We start from the raw sequence: 22155 nt of genomic DNA on the forward strand, positions 1-22155 counted from the left end.
CCCGAGCGTGGTTGGTTTTTCGTGGCACCTGCGCTCCTCGGCTGCAATAGGTTGTTGTTGTAGCAGCTGATGATGTTGGGTTGGCAGTAGCCGGTGGCCGAAACACTTTTGGTTTAGGGTGAATCCGGGGTTGTTCTGTGAGGACCGCATTCACTTACTTACTTACTTAGCTGGCCCATTACAGAACGTTTGTTCTATAGGCCGAACTAAGAAGAGATCTCCATTCCTCTCTATTTGTTGCTTTGCTCTCTGGAATACCGCGCCTTTTCATCTCATCATCCACTTGTTTGCGCCATCTATTCCTTGGCCTGCCAATTCTGCGTGCACCGCCAAGCGGTCCGTATTTATACGCATTTTTAGCGGGTTCATCATCGCTCATTCTTATGATATGGCCTAGCCAACGCAATCGCTGCATCTCGATACGTTTAACAATATAGATGTCGTTGTACAGCAGATACAACTCGTGGTTCAAGCGACGTCGATATTCACCGTCAACGCAGATTGGTCCGTAGATCTTTCGAAGAATTTTTCTCTCAAACACACCAAGCACTGTCATGTCTGCTTGCGCAAGTACCCAGGCTTCGGAGCCATACATCAGCACGGGTAGTATCAGTGTTTTGTAGGGCGTTATTTTTGTTTGACGAGATGTGGCTTTGTTTTTAAACTGCTTACTTAAACCAAAGTAGCATCTGTTGGCCAATACAATTCTTCTTTTTATTTCACAACTTATGTCGTTTGTTGTGTTTACGGAGGTGCCGAGGTAGACGAAGTCTTTTACTACCTCAATATTATAGGAACCAACTTCCACAGTCGGTCCGAGCTCAATGGACGCATTGCGCGTCGACACTAGGTCTTCTCACCGTTTACCGCCAGACCCACTTTAGCAGATTTTCCTTCGACCTTTATAAAGGTATCAGTTACTTCTTTTACTGATCGGCCCATGATGTCTATATCGTCAGCATAAGCAAGTAACATGTGACTATTGGTGTAGATTGTGCCACTTCTTTTGACGTTTGCCTGTCGTATAACCTTTTCTAGCAGGATGTTGAAGAGGTCACACGAAAGGCTGTCTCCTTGTCTGAAACCTCTATTTTAACTGAGGACCTCGTGTCAGTTAAAGTCATTTTACATAGGCGGATAAGCTTTGCGGGGATACCAAATTCAGACATTGCATGGAATACCTTTGATCGGAGGGGACTGTCGAATGCTGCTTTATAATCAACAAAAAGGTGATATGTGTCGATCTGCATCTCTTGGGTCTTCCCTAGGATTTGCCGCAGGGTAAATATCTTGTCAATGGTGGACTTGCCAGGTCTAAAGCCGCATTGGTATGGTCCAATTATCTCGTTGACCATAGGCTTTAGTTGTTCGCACAATATCCCTGACACGATTTTGTAGGCAATAGGGAGTAGACTTATGCCCCTATAGTTAGAGCATACAGTCTTATCTCCCTTCTTGTGGACGGGCACAGGATACTCAGGTTCCAATCGTCGGGTACTCGTTCTTCCTGCCAGATGGTGCTAACTAGCTGATGAATACACCTTATCAGCGTGTCGCCTCCGGTTTTGAACAGCTCGGCTGGTAAGCCATCGGCCCCTGCTGCCTCATTATTCTTCAGCCGATTTATTGCTATCTTTACCTCATCTTGGCTGGGCGGTATACATTCAATACCATCTTCTGGGACTGGGACTGGGACTGTGGTATCTTCGTCGTCTTCGCTGCTATTGGATACCAACAGATTTGAAAAATGTTCTTTCCATATCCTGAGTACACTGTATCAGTTACCAAATTACCTTGCTGGTCTCTACAGGAGGATGTGCCTGTACCAAAGCCATCAGTTTCTCCTCTCTCCTTTTCTCCCTGTATCTCTCTCGTGCGCTACGCGTTGCTACGGATTGTAAAGTAGCCCTATATGCCGCATTTTTCTCTTCGGTGGCAGCACGACACTCCTGATCATACCATGGATTCCTTGGTGGAGGTCTCTGGTATACAACTATGGATTTTGCGGCTGTTTGCATGGAGTGGGCAATGCTTTGCCATTGCGCTGATATGTTATCGGGATGAGGAGTGCTTTGATTAAGCAATTGGGCTAGTTGAGTGGAATATGCTGTGGCTATCTGTTGTGATTGCAGCTTACCGATGTCTAACTTTCGTGTTGTGTCTGTTCGTACTTTGTTTGCTACGTTTAAGCGGGTGCGTACCTTTGCTGCAACAAGGTAGTGGTCCGAATCAATGTTTGCGCCTCGGAACTATCGTACATCCAACACGCTCGATGAATGTCTTCCATCTATCACAACATGATCAATTTGGTTTCTTGTTTTCTGATCTGGAGACAGCCAGGTGCTCTTATGAATATCGAGATGATTAAATCTGGTACTGCTCACTACCATGTTTTTTGCAGCTGCAAAGTCTATCAGCCTCATACCATTGTCAGATGTTTCACTGTGGAGACTGAATTTCCCGACTGTTGGGCCAAAGATATTTTCCTTTCCAATTTTGGCATTAAAATCGCCTATATCAGGGATTTAATCTTTAAAAAGAACAAATTACATTTTTATATAAAAACATTAACAAAGAATTTGTTTTAATCACAATAATTACATTTGTTTTATTTTGTAATCACTGAAAAAATATTTCCTCATCTTTTCACAAATACTTTCCAACTAAAGTTTTTGATGTTTTTCTATCAAGTTTCTGTAGATTTGCGCACAGTGGTCTGTGTCTGTCTTGTAATTCATCCGATTTTCTGCCGGAACATTTATTATGTGGAGCATTTCTAGCATAAATCTTCGCTTGTAGTTATTTTCTTGCGTTAAAATGTCCACATTTTTGAATTAGGAGTGTGTCCTGTAATAGCACAATGGGCGGCAAGTGCAGTTTTTTGTTCCATAGGTCTGTTTTTTGTTTTCTGGTCCGACTTATGTGCACTTAACCTAGTTTTAAGCTTTGATTTTGTTGTCCCTACATATACCTTATGGCATATGTCGGACCCGTCACCATTGCATTTCACTTTGTAAACGACGTTAGACTTGTCTTCTGGTGGAACTTTGGACTTCGTACGACTAAAAAAGTTGTTATTCGTATTTGTACTTTTTAGTGCCAGCTGAAGGTGTTCTTTGTTATAAAGATTAGAGCGAGAGAATCTTTCTGAAAAACCTGGAACATATGTCGCGCGTTTATATATCTTAGGGGGTTTTTGCTCTTTATTATCCTTTTTGAATCGAACTTGGTTCATAAGATCTTTCACTGTTTTATTGGGGAAATCATTCATTTTTAAAATATTCATTTTTAAAATAGACTGGTATCAAAAACCCACATCGTCGGGAAGATTAATCAACTTCAACTCCAAACATCCACGGGGAATTAAAATAAATACTGCAACCAACTTTATCCACAGAGTGTTAAACATTAGCGACAAACAATTTCATACCGAAAATATAACTAAAATCAGAAATATTTTAAATAATATTTTAAATAATAATATTAAAACCGGTCAGGACCGTTGCTTCGTATCTTCCATCCCCTACGTCACCCGGACCGCATTCACACGATAGTTATTTATGGCATCTGTGACTGCATCAGTGTGAATGCTATTTAAGACTGCTTGATAGGCTTGTCACTGAAGATACCCTGTTGCAGTTCTCAGGTCGGCATTCTGACAGGTTTGACGCCGCATAGCTTACCACAGACCGGCCTATCGCGTTATATGTGGTCAACCAGGTTTCTTTCTCTGCACCCCAAGTTCTGCTGGCTAGAGACTTAAGGCCATTTTTCCTACATTTCAGCTTATCGCAGATAGCTGTGGCCCGCGCGGACGACGTGAGCGTGCAGTCGAATGTGACCCCTTGAATCTTGGGCCGGAATTCTGCTACAACTCAGTGCTCACCTCTGCAGTTAATGTGGTGAACCGATTGGCCGCAGATTTAGGAGTTCAGCCTTTCACAAATGATATCAGGGACGCCGCGATCGTACAATCATCCGCATACGTTACGATCTTAATGCCGTCTGGAGGGGCGGAATACTAAAGAGGCAGATGTTAAACAGTTCTGGAGGTATCACGCCACCTTGGGAAACTCCCTGTTTTGTTTTACGGGGCTTGGACTTCTTGTTCGTGAACTCTCTGAAACACCCAAGTACGGCGTTCAGATGTGATGAAATCGGGCGATCTGCTGATGGAAACAATTATGGGAAGATGGTTCGACCCTAGAGAAACGACGGTTTGCCTGGTGACGTAATTTCTCAGACCAGATGACACGATGGTCATGTCTGGCAAACTGTGACACTCTCCTCTAATTCTGGTAGGGGTGTCCTCATCGACCATGAGAAACGTAGAGCTATCAACCTGCTCAGTTAGCTTGCTCAGTCTCTGGTCGTTTTCGAGGACCGAATGCTACAACTCATGTTGAGCATAAAAGTTCCCCACCGCCGGGGATAACAATCTTGGCGCGATGCTGGTGCTAGACGTCACAATCCTCTCATTTAACTTCTTGTAGTGTTGAACTGGGAGACTGTGATCGACCAAAGGTTATCCACTCTCTGTCACGCACCAACACAGTGCACTAGAAACTCATAGTGCATCTCTGGACTGAGTGACACATATTTGGTAGCGATCTCCTACTAAAGTAATGGTGAGATCCCCTAACACCGGGGTGTTATGCGACCTCGTGCCTATCGGTGTTCCAAGGTTTGCAGTTAGGGTACCAACTGTATTCGAACGGAGCCTCGCTGATACCTGGGCACCTCAGCGAGTAGTTTGCCCTAGTCATGGTAGTGGAGGGCTATGCCATGGCTGTCCTCAGCTCCCCCATAAACCCCTTTTCTCATGGAAAATCAATTTAAAAACTCAAAAAATCTTAAAACCCCCAATTCTGATCTACCCTCGTTATCGACCACTGCTATGAACAGGACCCTATAAAGTAGGATAAAATTCTGTAGTGCGATTCTCTGACTCATTTTTTAAGTTACCGACAAATGTCGGTAAAATTAAAATCCTTATAAATTCTGTAATTAACGATATTTTTCGGTAAGTTAGCGACCAAAGGAAAGTAGTCGTAAAGTTCTACCGATAGCAACAGTGTCGTCAACTATTATTTGAACTTTTTATTCATAATTTTGCGTTTTAATTTCACCGACATTTGTCGGTAACTCAAAAAATGAGTTAGAGAATCGCACTACTGAGTCGATCCAACAACGACCGTATGTCCGTCTGCTGTAATCACTCTAGCGTCCGCAAAAATTGACATAGAGCGCTAGATTTTTGCACCCGAGTATCTTTTTACCATAGGCAGGTCAAGTTCGCAGATGGGCTATTTCGGTCCATGTTTTAGTATAGCTCCGCAAAAATTGACCTACACCGCTAGATTTTTGCACCCGAGTATCTTTTTTTTCATAGGCTGGTCAGTTCGCAGATGGGCTATATCGGTCCATGTTTTAGTATAGCTCCCATATAACGATACCTCCCGATTTTCGGTATTTTAACTGTTTTAGCTACAGTTTTTAAACGAACTAGCTGTAATATGGCATTTAGAGATCTTAGGAGTCACAACACTGCTCCACCAAAAACTGTCAACATAGGTCCATGTATAGGTATAGCCCCCATATAACCGTGCCTACCGATTTTCGGTATTTTGAGGCTTTTAGCTACAATTTTACCCGAACTAACTGCAATTTGACATTTGAGGTTCCCAGTGGTCACGAAACTTCTAAACGAAATGATCACTGAACTTCTCCACCATAAATTGTCAAGATATGTCCATGTTTTGCTATAGCCCCCATATAACAATGCCACCTGATTTTCGGTATTTTGAGGAATTTATCTACATTTTTGGACCGAACTACCTGTAAATTGATATTTGAGGTCCCCAGTAGTCACAAAACACCATCATAAAAAAATTGTCAACATAGATCCATGTTTTGGTATTGCCCCCATTTAACGGTAAATCGGGATTTTCGGTATTTTGAGGATGTTAGCTACTTGCCATTTTAGGTTCCTAGCGGTCACGACACTTTTCCACTGAAAATTTTCAACGCAGATCCATGTTTTGGTATAGTTCCCATATAACGGTTCCTCAGGATTTTCGGCAGTTTGAGGATTTTACCTGCATTTATGGCCGACTTACCTGTAATTTAACATTTGAGGTTCCTAGCGGTCACGAAACTTCTCCACCAACAATTGTCAATACAGGTCCATGATTTGGTATAGCCCCCATATAACGGTACCTCCCGGTTTTAGGTGTTTTGATGAGTTCAGCTACATTTGTTGAGAGAACTATCTGTAATTTGACATTTGAGGTTCCCAGTGGTCACAAAACTTTTCCATCAAAAACTGCCAATATAGCCCCCAAAGAACACATTTTTAGAAACATTTTCTGATCTAATTTATGCATTTGGGGTATCCGTGGTCACAAAATATCTCCACCTAATGTTGTGGACATGAAAATTATAGGGAGGGTATAAAAAGTTTGGTCCGGCCGAACAAAACGCTTTTTTACTTGTTTTTTTTTACTTTATTTCAATTTATTTTAATTAAAATATTTATTTAATGCTCTTCCCCTTCCTCTTCCTTTCAGTTCGACAAATTGGATTTTGGTGAAACGAAAAAGCTGGAAACATTTTACAATGCCGATGTGGCTGTTATTGATTTAAGTATTCAATCGCATCAAAGATCGCTGTCCTATCATTTGGGCGTACGTGAATCGTTCAATATGAAAGAGAATATATTAATCTACAATGATGTTAACTCTAAACAAACGTTAAGCTTAAAGGTAAGTTCCAAAATACGAAAAATCAAAGGAAAATTCCGACAAATAGCTTAAACTTAAATCCATGTAAAGGCAAAAAAGTTTTACAACATCAATGGCGTTTAAATATTTCCGTTTTGGATTAGTTTGAAAATAAGCGCTAAACAAAAACATCAACTTGTTTAGACATTTTTAAAAACGCATTTTTTGTTACCTTTGCTGGGGGTCTCAAAAAATAAAATTACGTAGACAATCTCTCCCACACAGTTTTGTTATTGAAACTGAAAATTTATAGCTTATTTTGTTGTTGTTGTTTTTTGTAGTTGTTGTTGAGATTTACACCTTTCGATTATCACCTATTTATCAAATTTCGAGCATCACAACTAGCAGTGAACAAAGCGACGACCATGGCAAGTAGTGGAAACCATACTAAACAAGCAAACACGAGCCAGCCAGCATCTCTGTCTTTACATCCATTGGCGGGCGACATTGGCGTTTGTCCGAACCACTTAATTATAGAAATAACCCCACCAGCATTGATTTGTCTGTCGGCTTGTGTTGGCATTTTTTCATTCATTCATTGAATCTTTCTTTGGCTGTTACGACGACAACAACAGCGACCGACCCATATCTAGAAGAGTTCATCACCATCATCTTGCCCATTCACAAACTGTCGAATAGTTGAATGGGCGAAATGTGAGAGTGTTGGTTTCTTTATTCTGTTTTTTTTTTCTTGAGAAAACTATTAATAGTTATGATTGAAAACAAAAACCGGTTATTCGGATCAAAATGATTCTCAAAAATGTTATATTCTGTGATTTAAAGACAAAAAACGGTTTTTAAAGGGCTTCTTCGTGTAGATTACCGTTTGCTTTTCTTCTTAGAAAATAGACATTAACAGGTCACCAGTAAGCAGAAAAGCTTGAAGAGACCTCCCCAAAGCAGAATTTATTATATGTTTGTAAGTTCCCTTTTCAGCTTAATATATCTAATGCAACGTAGTACTCTTCCCTTCGCTCTATCGCTCTAGACAAACTGTCGATTAAAATGATTTGTGCACCTCCTCCGATCAGTCAGCGTAACGTCGCCAAAGGTGACTGAGGTCCCATCTTCCTACTTTCCAGGTTTCGAGAGTGGCTTTACTTTTACTTACCGCCAACCTGTTAACTTCCAATGTTAGTTCCCTGACTCTGGGGGTCACTGGGGTTGGCACGACGAAGCTCATCACGCTCATTTGCTAATCCCGTCGCCTCTGCTGGGAAATTTGGTCTCACTTCGGGTGTTTGCTGATCAAACTCATTTTCATAGAGGAGTTTTATGTTAAGTTGAGCCTTCATAGAGGAGGTTGATGCTCAAATTCGTCTTTTAAGAGGTGTTTGATGTTCGAACTGGTCTTCAGGGAGGAGTTTGATGCTCAAACTTGTATTTATTGGGGTGTCTGATGTTCAAACTTGTTTTCTTAGAAGAGTTTGATGCTCAAATGGGTCTTCATAGAGATGTTTAACGCTCAAACTTGTCTTTATGGATGTGTTTGATGCTCAAACTCGTCTTTATATAGGAGTTTGCTGTTCGAACACGTCTTCATGGAGGAGTTTGATGTTTGAACTCGTCTACAGGGAGTAGTTTGATGTTAGAACTCGTCTTCAGGGAGGAGTTTGATGCTCAAACTTGACTTTATTGGGGTGTCTGATGTTCAAACTCGTTTTCTTAGAAGAGTTTGATGCTCAAATGCGTCTTCATAGAGATGTTTAACACTCAAACTTGTCTTTATGGATGTGTTTGATGCTCAAACTCTTTCTTTATATATTGATATATTGATGTTCGAACTCGTCTTCATGGAGGAGTTTGATGTTCGAACTCGTCTTCATAGAGGAATTTGATGCTCAGATTCGTATTCATAGAGGACTGTGATGTTCAAACTTGTCTTAATGTTGTTGTTGTAACAGTATGTTTTGTTTTTCTGCTTAATCTGGTTGTGGGTCTATCTACAGTTCTAGAAAAGTGGTTGCTTAAATGATTTGAAGCCACAAAGCTACTGAGTTGAGTATGTTTGGCAGGGTGGTTGAAAAAGTGCAGTGTCACATGCTGGGCAGATGTTTTGCACGGTGTCATCGATCCTTGCCATATAGCAATTCAGACAGCTGCACCATCCCGAGCGTAGTAGAGCCAAAACTACTCTCGCAGCTGACGCTCCTTAGTTGCGATAGATGGGGAATGTTTTCCGAGGAAATTTTCCGCGACTGTATCTTAAACCTACTTGATAGGCTGGTTGATCTAGGGGTTCTCTCTTGTAACGCCGAACCTCTCTTTCTAGATCATGAAGATCCCTTGAGGCATGCCTGTGGTGGTGGGGGGTCCTATCATCCATAATCGGATAGGTAACACCTGAGCAAGTACTGCAACGAAAGCATGTTGCTGTACCGAAAGAATCTTTGTCGCCTCAAGCAGATGGTCCACTGAAGATATGAAGAGGCACCCTACTGCTGTTCTCAGGGCGGCATTCTGGCTGGTTTGAATATTTTGCCATCGCGTTGCACTAATATTCGCGGACCACACTGGCACCGCATAGCTTATCACAGACCGAGCTATCGCGTTATATGTGGTCAACAAGGTTTCTTTATCTGTACCCCATGTACTGCCGGCTCGGGACTTGATGGGTATATTGTTGCTACATCTAAGCTTGTGGCAAAAAGCTGTGGTATGCGTAAACGACTTGGACATGCTGTCGAATGTGACCCCTAAAATTTTGTGGTATTTTGTGGTTGGAATTTTGCTACCATCGACCATGACATTAAAGTGAGTGTGGCCGTAGATTTAGTGGCGCATTTTTGCATATTCCTCGCGTGGAAAAGGGTCGTAAAATCAGTCAAATAGGAGTTCAGCCGATTGTGCCAAGATTGCACAATCATCATTGTAAAATGTATCGCGCCACCTCTGGTAACTCCCTGTTTTCACTTATTCCAGCTCTAATGTTGCAACTCTATAGATAATTTAACCACTTGTTCCGTTTATGCTCACCGACCAACCTGTTAACTTCTCGGAACGTCCTTTCTGCTACCCGAACATCAGAAGGGTTCGGCAGATCTCTGAAGCGGTGATTAGTAAACTCTCTGAAACTCGGCCAATTAGCTTTCCCACGATTGATGAAAGTGTGGAGTTCAGAGGTGATCTTTTGATGAAGTCAATTATGGGAAGATGGCCTGAGCCAAGGGAAACGACTGGTTGCCAGGTGACACGATGATTATGCCTGGCGAACTGTGACATTCTCCGCTAATTCTGGTAGGGGCGTCCTCATTGACCGGGCAAAAACTAGAGCTATCTATCTGCTCAGTCAGCGCTATACCCCTCTGGTCGTTTCCTAGGACCGAATGCCACAACTCATCATGAGCATTAAAGTCCACCAAGACCAGACGCTTATGACCTTCCAAAAGCGGGCTAATGTTGTGCCTATAATCTGGTGTACAGCAATTTATCGGCAAGATGTATAAGTTGAGCAGCTCCACATCGGTAGTTCCACACATGACTGCTACCCACATTCATTCCATGTACGGTTCATTAGATATGATTGTATTGAACAGACTGGCACAACGGGAAAGCTAGGAACTTGGGAACTGACGACGACAGTGAGTCGGGGCCGTGTTCACGCAGCATGCAGCGACTATGTTGTAGTCCCTCACATGGATGAGTCCAGAACAGCCCCGAAGTTTGTGTGTGGTGGACGCGGATGTGAGAACTTAAGCACATCCATATTGGTCCTGGGTTTTCCTGCGTCTCTGCAGGCACCAAAAGAATGCGGAGAAAACATTCCGGAATATGCTTCTCCCAACACTGAAAACGATACAAATACAAATTAACACTGAGGAGGCAGCCGCTGACCGGAACACGAGTGTTGTGTGGTTCCCGGACAATCCCGTATCGAAGAACCCAACACCGTGAGATTGGCGATGAGTAGTTGTGCCCTGTGCTATATGACTGATGTCAGTTCACTTTTGCCGCGCATTAACCGTCTGGTGCTAAGAGATTTCAATGCTAATAATGAGCTTTACCAATCAGTCCTGGGCAAAAAAATTGACAGCTCCACGGTTTGCACGGTGAATGAAGTTGCACCAACGAGTATAAGAGGAAATGGCACAGCTCGCCAGATATCACCATTGTGAAACCAGCTCAGATAAATGAGGCATTTTGACACTCGTCTCCGTAAATGGGTGGTCTATGAACGCTACATTTCTGAATAATGGGAAAGCTGATTGGCAAGGGTTCAGAAAGTTTACCAATCACCGCTGCAAATAGTTGTCTAGCCCTCCGGTACATGAGAGAATTTTCCTGACATCATCACTGCTGCAGCCGATCGCTATGTACCTGTAGGGTGAATAAGCCAAATACGACCAAATTTCCCTGCAGAGACGACGCGGCAAATGTCGAGTTTCGTCGTACTAACTCTGAAGACTAATGAGTTATGGAAATTACTTCTGAAGTCAACAGGCTAGTAGTCCAGCACAGGCGAGGCAATGCAACATTGCCTACAGAATTGAGTAGTGCTACTAAAGATGCCAGCAAAGGAGAATCTTCCAGGTTGATATTCTTCCAAAGCCTTCAGGCTGATAAAGAGATAATTGATAGAAATATCTTTTTTTCTATAAACAACATCTCATTACTCGAGCTGACGAACAAGTCTTTTATAAAATGTGGTCGGGGTAATACTGAATTGTTCTAATTCATTTGGCAGAACGTTTAACAAATGCGCAACACGAACTACAAATGAGTCGTTCAAGAGATGGATGGTAAACTATGGGAATTTACAGTATACACAGCAAATTCTCTTAAAAGAAAAGAAGGGGCATTGATTTGAAAAATCTAAGTAACAATCGAGTGTCTACAAACGATCTGAAAGAACGACCGTAACATTCAAGTAGATATGGTGTGATATGAACACGGGCATTCAATCTAAAAACAAAATGAATAATTCGGTTAAATGACAATCGAATAAGATTCTTATTACTCGAACTGTATTCGGAATAAACTTCTATGTAGTATTGATCTTTGGCAATATCAATGCCATGGCAGCCACTCGGGGCAATCATTGATACCGGATGGACCTGGAACCAGAGAACATCTGTGTTCCGTTTCTGTGTCGGCAGCAGCATATCCCGAAATGTCTGCTATGGATTTTTTTTTGGTCCGTGCCGGGATGGAGGAAAAACCCAGGACCAATATATCTGTGTTCGGTTTGCCGCATCTTCACTCAAATCCAATCTTCGGTGAGATACAATAGATGTCGAAAGTGGGTGCATCTAAGTGGTTGTTCTGGACTTGTCCTGGCGAGGGACTATGTTAATGAATTCTGCGTGAACGCAGTCCCCCACCAGCAGCCGCACACACAGCATCTTAGCACCAGACATTGCTGTTCCAAACCCTGAAAATGCATCCTTTTGCAATTTAATTGCAATGGACTCCGAGGTATGATCGAGGAAATAAATAATGGACTTCACGAGTCGGAAGATTATCATAATCGCGGTGTTGCAGGATTAGGGATTAGCTTTCCTATTGCACCAGTCTCTTCAATACAGACCTTTCTCGCTTGAGCCTGGCTCTAATGAACTGTACATGGAATGTATGGGGGTAGCTGTCAGGTGTTTAACTTCCGAGGTAGAGTTGCTGAACGTATACATTCCGCCGATAAATAGCTGTACTCCAGGTCACAAGCCTAATATTAGCCCGCTTTTGGTAGGTCATAACCATCCTTACATGGAATGTATGGAGTTAGCAGTCAGGTGTGGAACTGCCGAGGTAGCGTTGCTGAACGCTTACATACCGCCGATAAATAGCTGTACTCCAGGTTATAGGTTCAACATTAGCCCGCTTTTGGAGGGACGGTAATGGCCTTGGGGGACTTCAATGCTCATCATGAATGGTGGCATTCGGACCTGGCTGAAAAGATCTCTTGGATCAGACCATCTCTCCATTATTGTCTTCATCAGCAGACCGCCCGACCTCATCACCTCTGAACGCTGCACTGCGTGATGAGTTTTGTCGTGCCAACCCCAGTGACCCCAGGGTCAGGGAGCTGACACTGGAAGTTAACAGATAGGTTGAAACATCTGGGTGTCGATTATCTCACTTAAGTTCTCAACCTGTCGCTAGCGTACCACATCGTGTCCGAATTCTGGAAAATTGGCAGGGTGGTGGTGTTTCTATGTAGGTTTCTATGCTGCTATAATAACTTTTGACGCTTTAATCCTCCACAGCGACAGAACTAACTATCCAGTTACCGATCATCAGCATAGGTTCCGGAAGCACTACAACAGCGCTGCACGCCATCTCCACACATATTAGTCGAGAACTCAACCAGAGTAAGAGGTGTGATAAAACAGTGATGGTGGCTCGTGACTTATCAAATGCCTTTGATACAGTGAGGCACTCCATACTATTTGAGGATAATCAATTATATGTGTGGACGCCAGTTGTACTTGGAATTCAGAAACAAGAAGTCGAAGCCTCGTAGAGTGAAACAGGGAGTTCCTTAAGATGGGGTGATGTCTCCGGAACTGTTTAACATCTACCTTTCCGGTATTCCACCCTATCAGACGGCATTGAGATCGTAACGTATGCGGATGATTGTACGATCTTGGCGTCAGATACCTTCCCTGATGACATTTGTGAAAGACTAAACTCCCATTTGACTGATCTTACCACCTTGCAAGAATTTATTCACGGACGGCAGAGGTGAGTACTAAGTTGAATGTCATGGTCTATGGCAGCAGAATTCCGACCACCAACTACCCCAAGATTCTAGGGGCCACATAGAACAGAATGTTCCGCTCATACCACAGCTATCTGCGCCAAGCTGAGATGTAGGAACAAGGTCCTCAAGTCCTTAGCCGGCAGCACTTGGGGCGCAGACAAAGAAACCTTGATGACTGTGGTAAGCTATGCGGCGCCAGTATGGTCTGCGAATATAAGTGCAAGGCGATTGAAAAAGTATTCAAATTTGTCAGAATGCCGTCCTGAAAATTTCAACAGGGTTTCTCCTCATGTCTTCAGTGGGCCATCTACATGAGGAGACAAAGATTCTTCCAGTACAGCAACACATTGCATGCTTTCATTGCAGTACTTGCCCGGATGTTATCGTGACAGCCATCCTAATCACCATGTGGTGATAGGATCTCCCACCCAGGCATGTCAGAGGGATCTTCATGATCTAGAATGAGAGGTCCAACGTTACAATAGAGAACCCGTAGATCGACAAGCCTATATAGAAGGTTTAAATAACATTCACACGGGTGCATTGGCTGGTACCATAAACGACTATAGTATGAATGCGGTCCTCGGAGAACATTCCTCATCTATAGCAGCTGAGAACCGTCAACTGCCACGACAAACCAGTGTAGTTTTGGCTCAACTACGTTCGGGATGGTGCAGCTGTCTGAAGCCGAATCTTTTGCAATCAAAAAAACTACATATGAAAAGTGACAGAGTTGGACCGGACCGGTGTCTTAAATGGCCAAGCGTTTTGAACTGCAGAATGCCTTAGAGGTCCTAAAATTTTATTTATTTATTTATTTATTATTTTCAAAACTTGTTACCAGGCTTATGTGCCCATTTATTTAGGTTACAAGCAATCTGCAATTCTTAAAGACATACAAACATAATATAATCTAATTCGTAAGAAAACATAAAACTAAAAATATAATTAAAAATAATATAAATTTATGGCAAAAAAATTGAATTAAAATGGAAAAATAAAAATAAAATAATAAAATCCCAATTAGTTATTAACAACACAATAACAAATACAAAACAAGAAGTAACCAGTAACATAGCTTGTATAGTATTCAATGCAATCTGGCCAATCTTTTTCAAGCGAAGAACTATATCTCTGTTTTCCATAAAGAAATCCGACCTGAAACTAACCGTAAGCATAATTACGGGTAGCTGCAGAATAAGAACAAGACATTGAAAGATATGAATTTTCCGACTACTGCAGATTATGCGAAGATGAAGAGGAAACAGTGACAATCGAACACTTATTATGTCGCTGTCCAACGCTTAACGTGTTTGCTTCTGTTCATGTCTGCGTGTAACCTCAGCCTGTTGAAAATGTGCCTCATCAAATTAAAAGTTTTAGACCCCAAGTATGTTTGTACGAAATCCGTTTCAGACAATTTGGAGCCGATTTAGCCATATCCGGCTGATTCGGAGCACACGATAACTCTCGAACGGATCAGCCAATTTGGTCCAAAAATTGATTCTCTTAACATTTTGTCCAAACTTAGATCGAGTTCGAAGATGGTCACATCGGTTCACTCCTTTGGGCACCTCACCCATCAGTCGTATGCTAGACATACACAAAACTTGAGATCTCTAGTTTATAATTCTCAGATTGAATTCCTCCTACCTACTTCTATCATTCTCCAGTTACCACCAATGATTGATTGATTTGTTTGTTAGCATTGATTCCATCGTTTGGCTCCATGCGTTGACCTATTGATTTTGTAAATTGTTGGCGCTGTCGTATATAACACATTATTGCTGTTGTTGTCGTTATTGTTATTGTAATTTGTATACTTCGCCTGTCAATTCCACAGTTGTTTGTTCTTGTTGTTGTTTTATTTTTTATTCCATCCGGTAATCAAAAAAATGTGGGTTGCAAATTGTTTTTCGTTTTTATTGAATTCTGATGTTGTTGTTTATTTCGTTTTCGATTCGTTATCATTATGCCTCCATCCATCTGTTGTAACCCAACCTGGTGTTGTTTACTTTAATATCTGCTGCGGCGGCAGCACATATTGCGGCTGGCGCTGCTTCCAAAACGGGTTTTCCTCCTCTTCTCATGTTTGTTTATATCGTGGTTTATTATTATTTCTACCGCTTCTCCTTCTTCTGCTTCAGTTGTTGCGATTTGTTTTTATTTACATTTTGGTTTATTTCTGCTCTTCTGTGTGTTTACTTTTTTTTAGATTTATTATTACGGTTTTTTGTTTTGCTCAACTTATTTGTTTTTGTTTACAATTGTGAGCGGCAGAGTTGGTTGGGTTCATCATTATTTACTTTTTTTGTTGAGTTCAAAAGTTTGTTAAAAGTCGCTGGTCATTTCTTTGTTGTTGCTTTTGATGACGATCATTACTTTTTTGTTTATTCGAGTTTCAATTTTCTTTTTTTTTCAATTTATTAATATAAACGGAAGCTAAAGAATAGGCTGCTTACGATCGTAATAAAAGTCATTACTTTTGCTGGCGGTAAATTCGTATTTATGGATCTTCAGCTGAGGATATTATGGATTTTTTCTTTGTTGAAGTTCATTGCTTTGGCATATTGGAAAATTTATTCCGGTGGCCAGTTCTTTGAAAAATTGTTTAATAGTATAGGGTTCCTTTTTAAATGAAACTCAATGCTTTTGTCTAGGGTTAATTAATATAATTTTTAGCTCAAGTTTATTAAAATGAAATTGTAATTAAAACAAAGGAAAGTTAAAATAAAAGAAACATGAATAATGATCGTCGTTAATCGTCGTTTATGCGAGCCGTCTTGAGAACGTCTTTATTTGTTCGCGTCGTAAATGCAACTCATTTTTATAATTGTAGCGGGACATCATCATAGCTAAACATCAATGCTCTCTCTCTCTAAACTTCACTCAAACTTCTGTTCCCACAACTCGGCCATCCTGCGAAAGTAATTCATCATCGTCTTCTCCTACAGGCCAAGGCTTCATAAACTCTGCGCAAGTTGTTGTCTGCTTAGGACCTTCATTATCTCCGCATTTCATGACATCATAGATATCATTAGGCTTGATTTTTGTGATACGATATGGACCCAAATACTTCGGTTTTAATTTAAGACCTCCTCCAAGCTGAGTTCTTTTAATCGCCACTAAGTCACCAATCTTGTATTTTCTAGCAGCTTTACGTCGAAGATTATACGTTTTCTTATTTTCAGCTTGAACTTCCAATATTTGTTGTTTTGCTTTTTGTCGTAGTTCATTTCGTTCTTCGTCATATGCCATCATAAATTCTTCTTCGATTAGCTCCTTAATTTTGACGTCTTCTTTTGTTCTCATCTTCGCGCCTACCAACAGCTCAAATGGAGTGCTTTTAATGCTACGGTGATAAGTTGAGTTTATTATTCGTTGTACGTCTCCAACATACTTGTACCACTTCGTAGGATCTGAAATACTAAGTTCAGATAAAACAGAAATAATTACAGAATTAAGTCGTTCAATTTGTCCATTTGCTCTGGGAAGACCTGTTGTAATTTTCATGTGATTAATATTCTCCGATTCACAATAGTTCCTAAAGTCTTCGCTGGTGAAAGCTGAACCACGGTCTGATATTATATTGACTGGATTTCCAAACGTTAAACTTTGTAGTTGCAATTTAGATATAACTTCTCGTGCTGATGTTGTTTTAGTAGGATAGAGCCAGCAAAATTTAGTGAATGCGTCGATTACAGCGAAAATATGGTTATACATTTTACTCGTTGACTCTAACGGTCCTAAGTGGTCGATGTGATACGTATGCAATGGTATTTCTCCTTTTGGTATTGTGTGTAATTCTCCTTCTTGTTTACCTTTCTTCTTATTCGTTATTATACAAGGAATACAGTTTGATATCTGTTTTTGAATCTTTTCTTCCAACTTCGGAATGAAATAATCTTTTGATAACAGTTCTTTTGTTTTCTTTACAGAAAAATGACCTCTTTCGTGAGCCTTTCTAATTATTTCATTTTGCATTCCTTTTGGTACACACAGCAATTCCAAATCATTTACCAATTTGTATAAAACACCACCTTTCATGAAATATCCATCGTAATCCATCTGATCGTTGAGAATGTGCCGTATTGCTTTCAGGTCGTCATCGTGTTGTTGTAGTTGTTTTATTCTCGTCGTCAAACTATCTTCGCGAATAAACAACACAGGGTGTCGGCTTAAGGCATCAACGTGTCGCATCTGATTACCAGGGCGATGCTCCACATAAAAATCATACTCTTGCAGCAACATTATCCATCGGGCTACTCTTGTTGGTATGTCTTTCTTCTCAATTGTTTTGGTAAACGCGTTACAGTCCGTAACCAACTTAAACTTCAATCCAATTAGATAAACACGAAATTTTCTTAACGCCTCCACGATTGCCAAAACTTCTAGTTCGTAGCTCGAATACTTTCTCTCTTGCTCAGTAGTCTTTCGACTCATAAAATAAACTGGGTGCAATAAACCATCATCAGGAGATTTCTGCAGCAACACTGCTCCATAACCATCAATCGATGCATCCGTGTGAAGTTCCGTCTCGTACTTTTGATTGAATATATTCAGAACTGGTTGACTCGCCATCATTTCCTTTAATTTGTTAAAAGATTTCATTTGTTCTGGACCAAAATAAAAAGACACTTTACTTGATTTTAAATCAGATATTAATGAGAATTGTGGAATAAATTTCCTAAAATACCCCGCAAGTCCCAAAAAACTTTCAACTTCTTTCAAATTCTTGGGTGCTGGATACTTGATCATGGCTTCAGTTTTTTCTGGTGACGGGTAAATCTTCTTATCCTCAATTACATGACCAAGAAATTGTATACGCTTCTTCAGAAAATGACATTTCTTCAAATTAATCTCAAGTCCATATTCTTTGCATGTTGTCAAAACTCGTTCAAGATTTCTTACCGCATCTTCCTCGTCGCTAGCTGGGATGATAATATCGTCGACGTAGGGTAAGGCAATACCTTCTCTGTTCAAATTTCTAAAAATCGCGTTAACATGTCGCTGGAACACTGCTGGTGAATTTGTAAGTCCAAATGGTACCTTCTTAAACTGGTATTGACCATTGTGTGTTACAAACGATGTGTACTTACGGCTTTCCTCATTTACAGGCACGTGAAAGAAACCATTTCGCAAATCAATTGTGCTAAAAACCGTCGCATCTTGTAACCGATCCAGCTGATCTTCAATTAAGGGTAATGGAAAATGGTCCTTTACGATTACCTTATTTATTTTTCTGTAATCTATACACAATCTATGCGTTCCATCACGTTTCTTCGTTAAAACTACGGGACTACAAAATTCAGAATTTGAAACTTCTATTACGTCTTCCGCCATCCACTTATCTATCTGGTCATCGACAATATATCTCTCAGTTAAAGGAAGTCGCCGTGGGTTGCAAAATATTGGATCTTCCTGACTTAATGTTATTCTCATTTCCACATTCGTTCCTTTGGTCTTTTCCGGTCTATAGTTGTTAATCATATCCAAAACTTTTTCTTTAGCGTCATCACTTGCCGTTTCTCCAATATCAATATCCGTGTCATTTGCGCCGTTCCAAATATCCAAAGCCATCATACTGTAAACATCTTCGGATTCATCGTCTTTCACTTTTCTAAACTGTATTCGTTCCGGTGTTATGTTCACTTCAGCGTAAGAGCAAAATTCCTTTCCAATAATTACGTCGACATCTATACACGTAGCTGGTACAACTTGAAAACATAACCTGTATTTCTCACCATCAATTTCAACCTCATGCTCAAAACATCCCATTGGCTTTATTTTATTGTTTCCAAATCCGACAAGATAAAAGTTTGTTTTTGTTAGTTCAGGCTTATTCAGAACCTTGTAGACATTTTCAGTCACTATGTTGAACTTACTTCCAGTATCGAATAAGGCAAACCAATTCTCCTCTTTGAACTTTACGTTTATCATCATGTCTTTGTCTGAATTTATTCGTCGAACCTTTTCGTTTTGTTTTGATGGGCAGTCTTTTGAAATATGACCGTAGTTGTTGCAATTGAAACATTTTAAACCTTTTCCAGCATTTGGACATTTTTTGGAGGTGTGACCCTTAGCTCCACAATTATAACATTTCATTTCAGTCTTTTCAGTTTTGTTGGGCATTTTTGCTTGCACCGGCGTAACATATTCTTTCTTTACTGTTGACGACTGCATCATTTCATAACATCGAAGTTTCTTTTTAAATTCATTTATATTTTCGGCTCCAAAAAGTATGGCTTTATTCACCGTCGAATCTTTAATACCTTCTATTACATATTGCATGAGCGCCTTGTCTTCAATAGAACCTCTTGATGCAATCTCTCTCATGTGCAAAAAATATTCTTGAATGCTCTCATTTTTTAAAATTTTTCTTTCCATGAGCATTTTATGTAGTTGGCAACTATTTACCACAGTATCAAACTCGTCCAACAAAGCCCTCTTTAATTGATTGTATGACGTAATACCCCTTTCACTCGATATGAACAATTTCGCTAAACCCTTCAGTGACCGTTTTGCAAAAATAAACATTTGAAACTGATCCCAACACATTACTCTGGCATTGTCCTCAAACTCATCCAACCAAGAGCGAATTGACAAGTTTTTGCTTCCATCGAAATTTCTTATTGTGTCCTCTATGTCTCTGAAATTCATCGCAAATTTTGGTACATGGAGTGACAGGTTATATTGCTCAGAAGTCGCAATATTCTCTTTATTATTCTCGTAGTCCTCGCTATGCACTTTATTCGTTGATTGTTGTTTTAAAATATGTTGTCTCCCTTCTTTGTTGCCATTAGAAAAGTTGTTGTTCTCCATACGGACTCTGCTTTGCAAATTTTGACTAACGGTGTTTACATCATTATCATCTATTTTTCTCGGTACCATGGTTAAATCATTGTCATTTGTCGATCCCGGTTCATCATCATTTGTTAGACTCTCCGCGTCGTCTACTTCATTCTCTGCTTCGTCATCATCTGCTTGACTCTCAACGTCGACGTCATTTGTTAACAGCATATCCTTCTTCAAATTTGAGAATATGTGAGCACATAAATCCTCAACGTCATAACTCAAACATAATAAATTGCAAATTGAGACCAAATCGGATGTTGACAAGTTCTGTTTGATGTACTTCACTTTCTCTTCATACTCAGCACTGTCCTCTGCATACTCAAACCCTTCAAAATTGCGTAATCGTTTTCTGTTTGATCGATCTCCTTCTTCGCCAAAGATAAATTTATGCAGTGCCGTTGTTATTGTTCTTTTGGACGTAGATAAATTGTTGCGTATGACGTCATAATCTCCGAGAATCGGCATTGTTGTAATTCGCTTCAAACTTTTTGCAAATGCGTTTTTTCTAACTCAAGGTTAAATTGGTTTCAAGGTTAAATCAAAGTTAGGAGTATTTTTGTTGTTTCATACATAGAATTTTATTTCGAAACGAACCGAGCCGTACCGTCGTTTAAAACATTTGTACATACATTAATATTGTTTGAACGTATTAATTTTTACAAGACATAAAACTTCTCCAGAATATTGTTTAAAATAATCTGTGGAGATTTAAATACATCAGGTTTCATGTATTTAATGATTGTTAACAATTACACGACTTAATCGAATGGTTTAGATAACCTCTACGTTTTTAACACGTTTGTTACACAATTTACACGTTACGTAACACTACAGAAATTGAGTTGGCATATTTAATTAATATTTCTTTCTCGCGGTTGAGTTCTCAAATATATTTCTTTTCATATCGGCGTCTTCAAATTTATTTGTTTTTCCTTATCCCGGTTGAGCCCCCAAATTTATAGGGTTCCTTTTTAAATGAAACTCAATGCTTTTGTCTAGGGTTAATTAATATAATTTTTAGCTCAAGTTTATTAAAATGAAATTGTAATTAAAACAAAGGAAAGTTAAAATAAAAGAAACATGAATAATGATCGTCGTTAATCGTCGTTTATGCGAGCCGTCTTGAGAACGTCTTTATTTGTTCGCGTCGTAAATGCAACTCATTTTTATAATTGTAGCGGGACATCATCATAGCTAAACATCATTGCTCTCTCTCTCTAAACTTCACTCAAACTTCTGTTCCCACAATAGTACGGTTACACTAGAGTTTTTGCCGGGTTAACCCACCTCTAGACGGTATAGAGATCTATACTGACGGCTCTAAGATGGGAACAGGCACAGGAGCAGGTGTCTATAGCAATTCCCTTGATCTACGAATTTCATGCAAGTTGAGCGAATATTCTAGTGTCTTCCAAGCCGAAGTTTTTGCGATCAGAAAGGCCGCGGAACTGATAAACAACATGAGGGATGACATAGTTCGACCGGTGACTATTTATGTTGATAGTCAAGCGGCCCTAAAATCACTCAGGTCCCATTATATCAAGTCCGCGGCTGTTCTGGACTGCAAACACGCCTTGGAGGCACTAAAATCAATCGTCACCTTGTGTTGGGTCTCAGGGCATTGCAACATCGAGGGAAACGAGGCAGCCGACGAACTGGCACGCTGCGGATCGGAGTCACAAAACATTGACATCGACAACTTCATCAAGCCACCACTTTGCCACTTCAGGAGAAAAATAGAAGACAAATGTCGGGATAAATTCTGCCAACAATGTCAAAATACGTCAAACTGCAGAATATCAAGGGCGATTTGGCCAA

The 22155-nt window shown here is 40.4% G+C and overlaps 1 protein-coding gene across 1 annotated transcript in view; it reads left to right on the forward strand.

The window, feature by feature from the left end:
- Positions 1-22155, forward strand: part of Ask1 (apoptotic signal-regulating kinase 1) — a 48482-nt gene that overhangs the window by 9585 nt on the left and 16742 nt on the right. Inside the window, exon 2 of the mRNA XM_073980645.1 lies at positions 6570-6764. Within this exon, the coding sequence (XP_073836746.1) occupies positions 6570-6764 (195 nt within the window). The remainder of the gene's footprint in view (positions 1-6569; positions 6765-22155) is intronic.

Source organism: Musca autumnalis, unplaced genomic scaffold (assembly GCF_047663935.1).
Source record: "Musca autumnalis isolate F117 unplaced genomic scaffold, ASM4766393v1 scaffold_1, whole genome shotgun sequence".
In the NCBI taxonomy this organism is placed as follows: Eukaryota; Metazoa; Arthropoda; class Insecta; order Diptera; family Muscidae; genus Musca; species Musca autumnalis.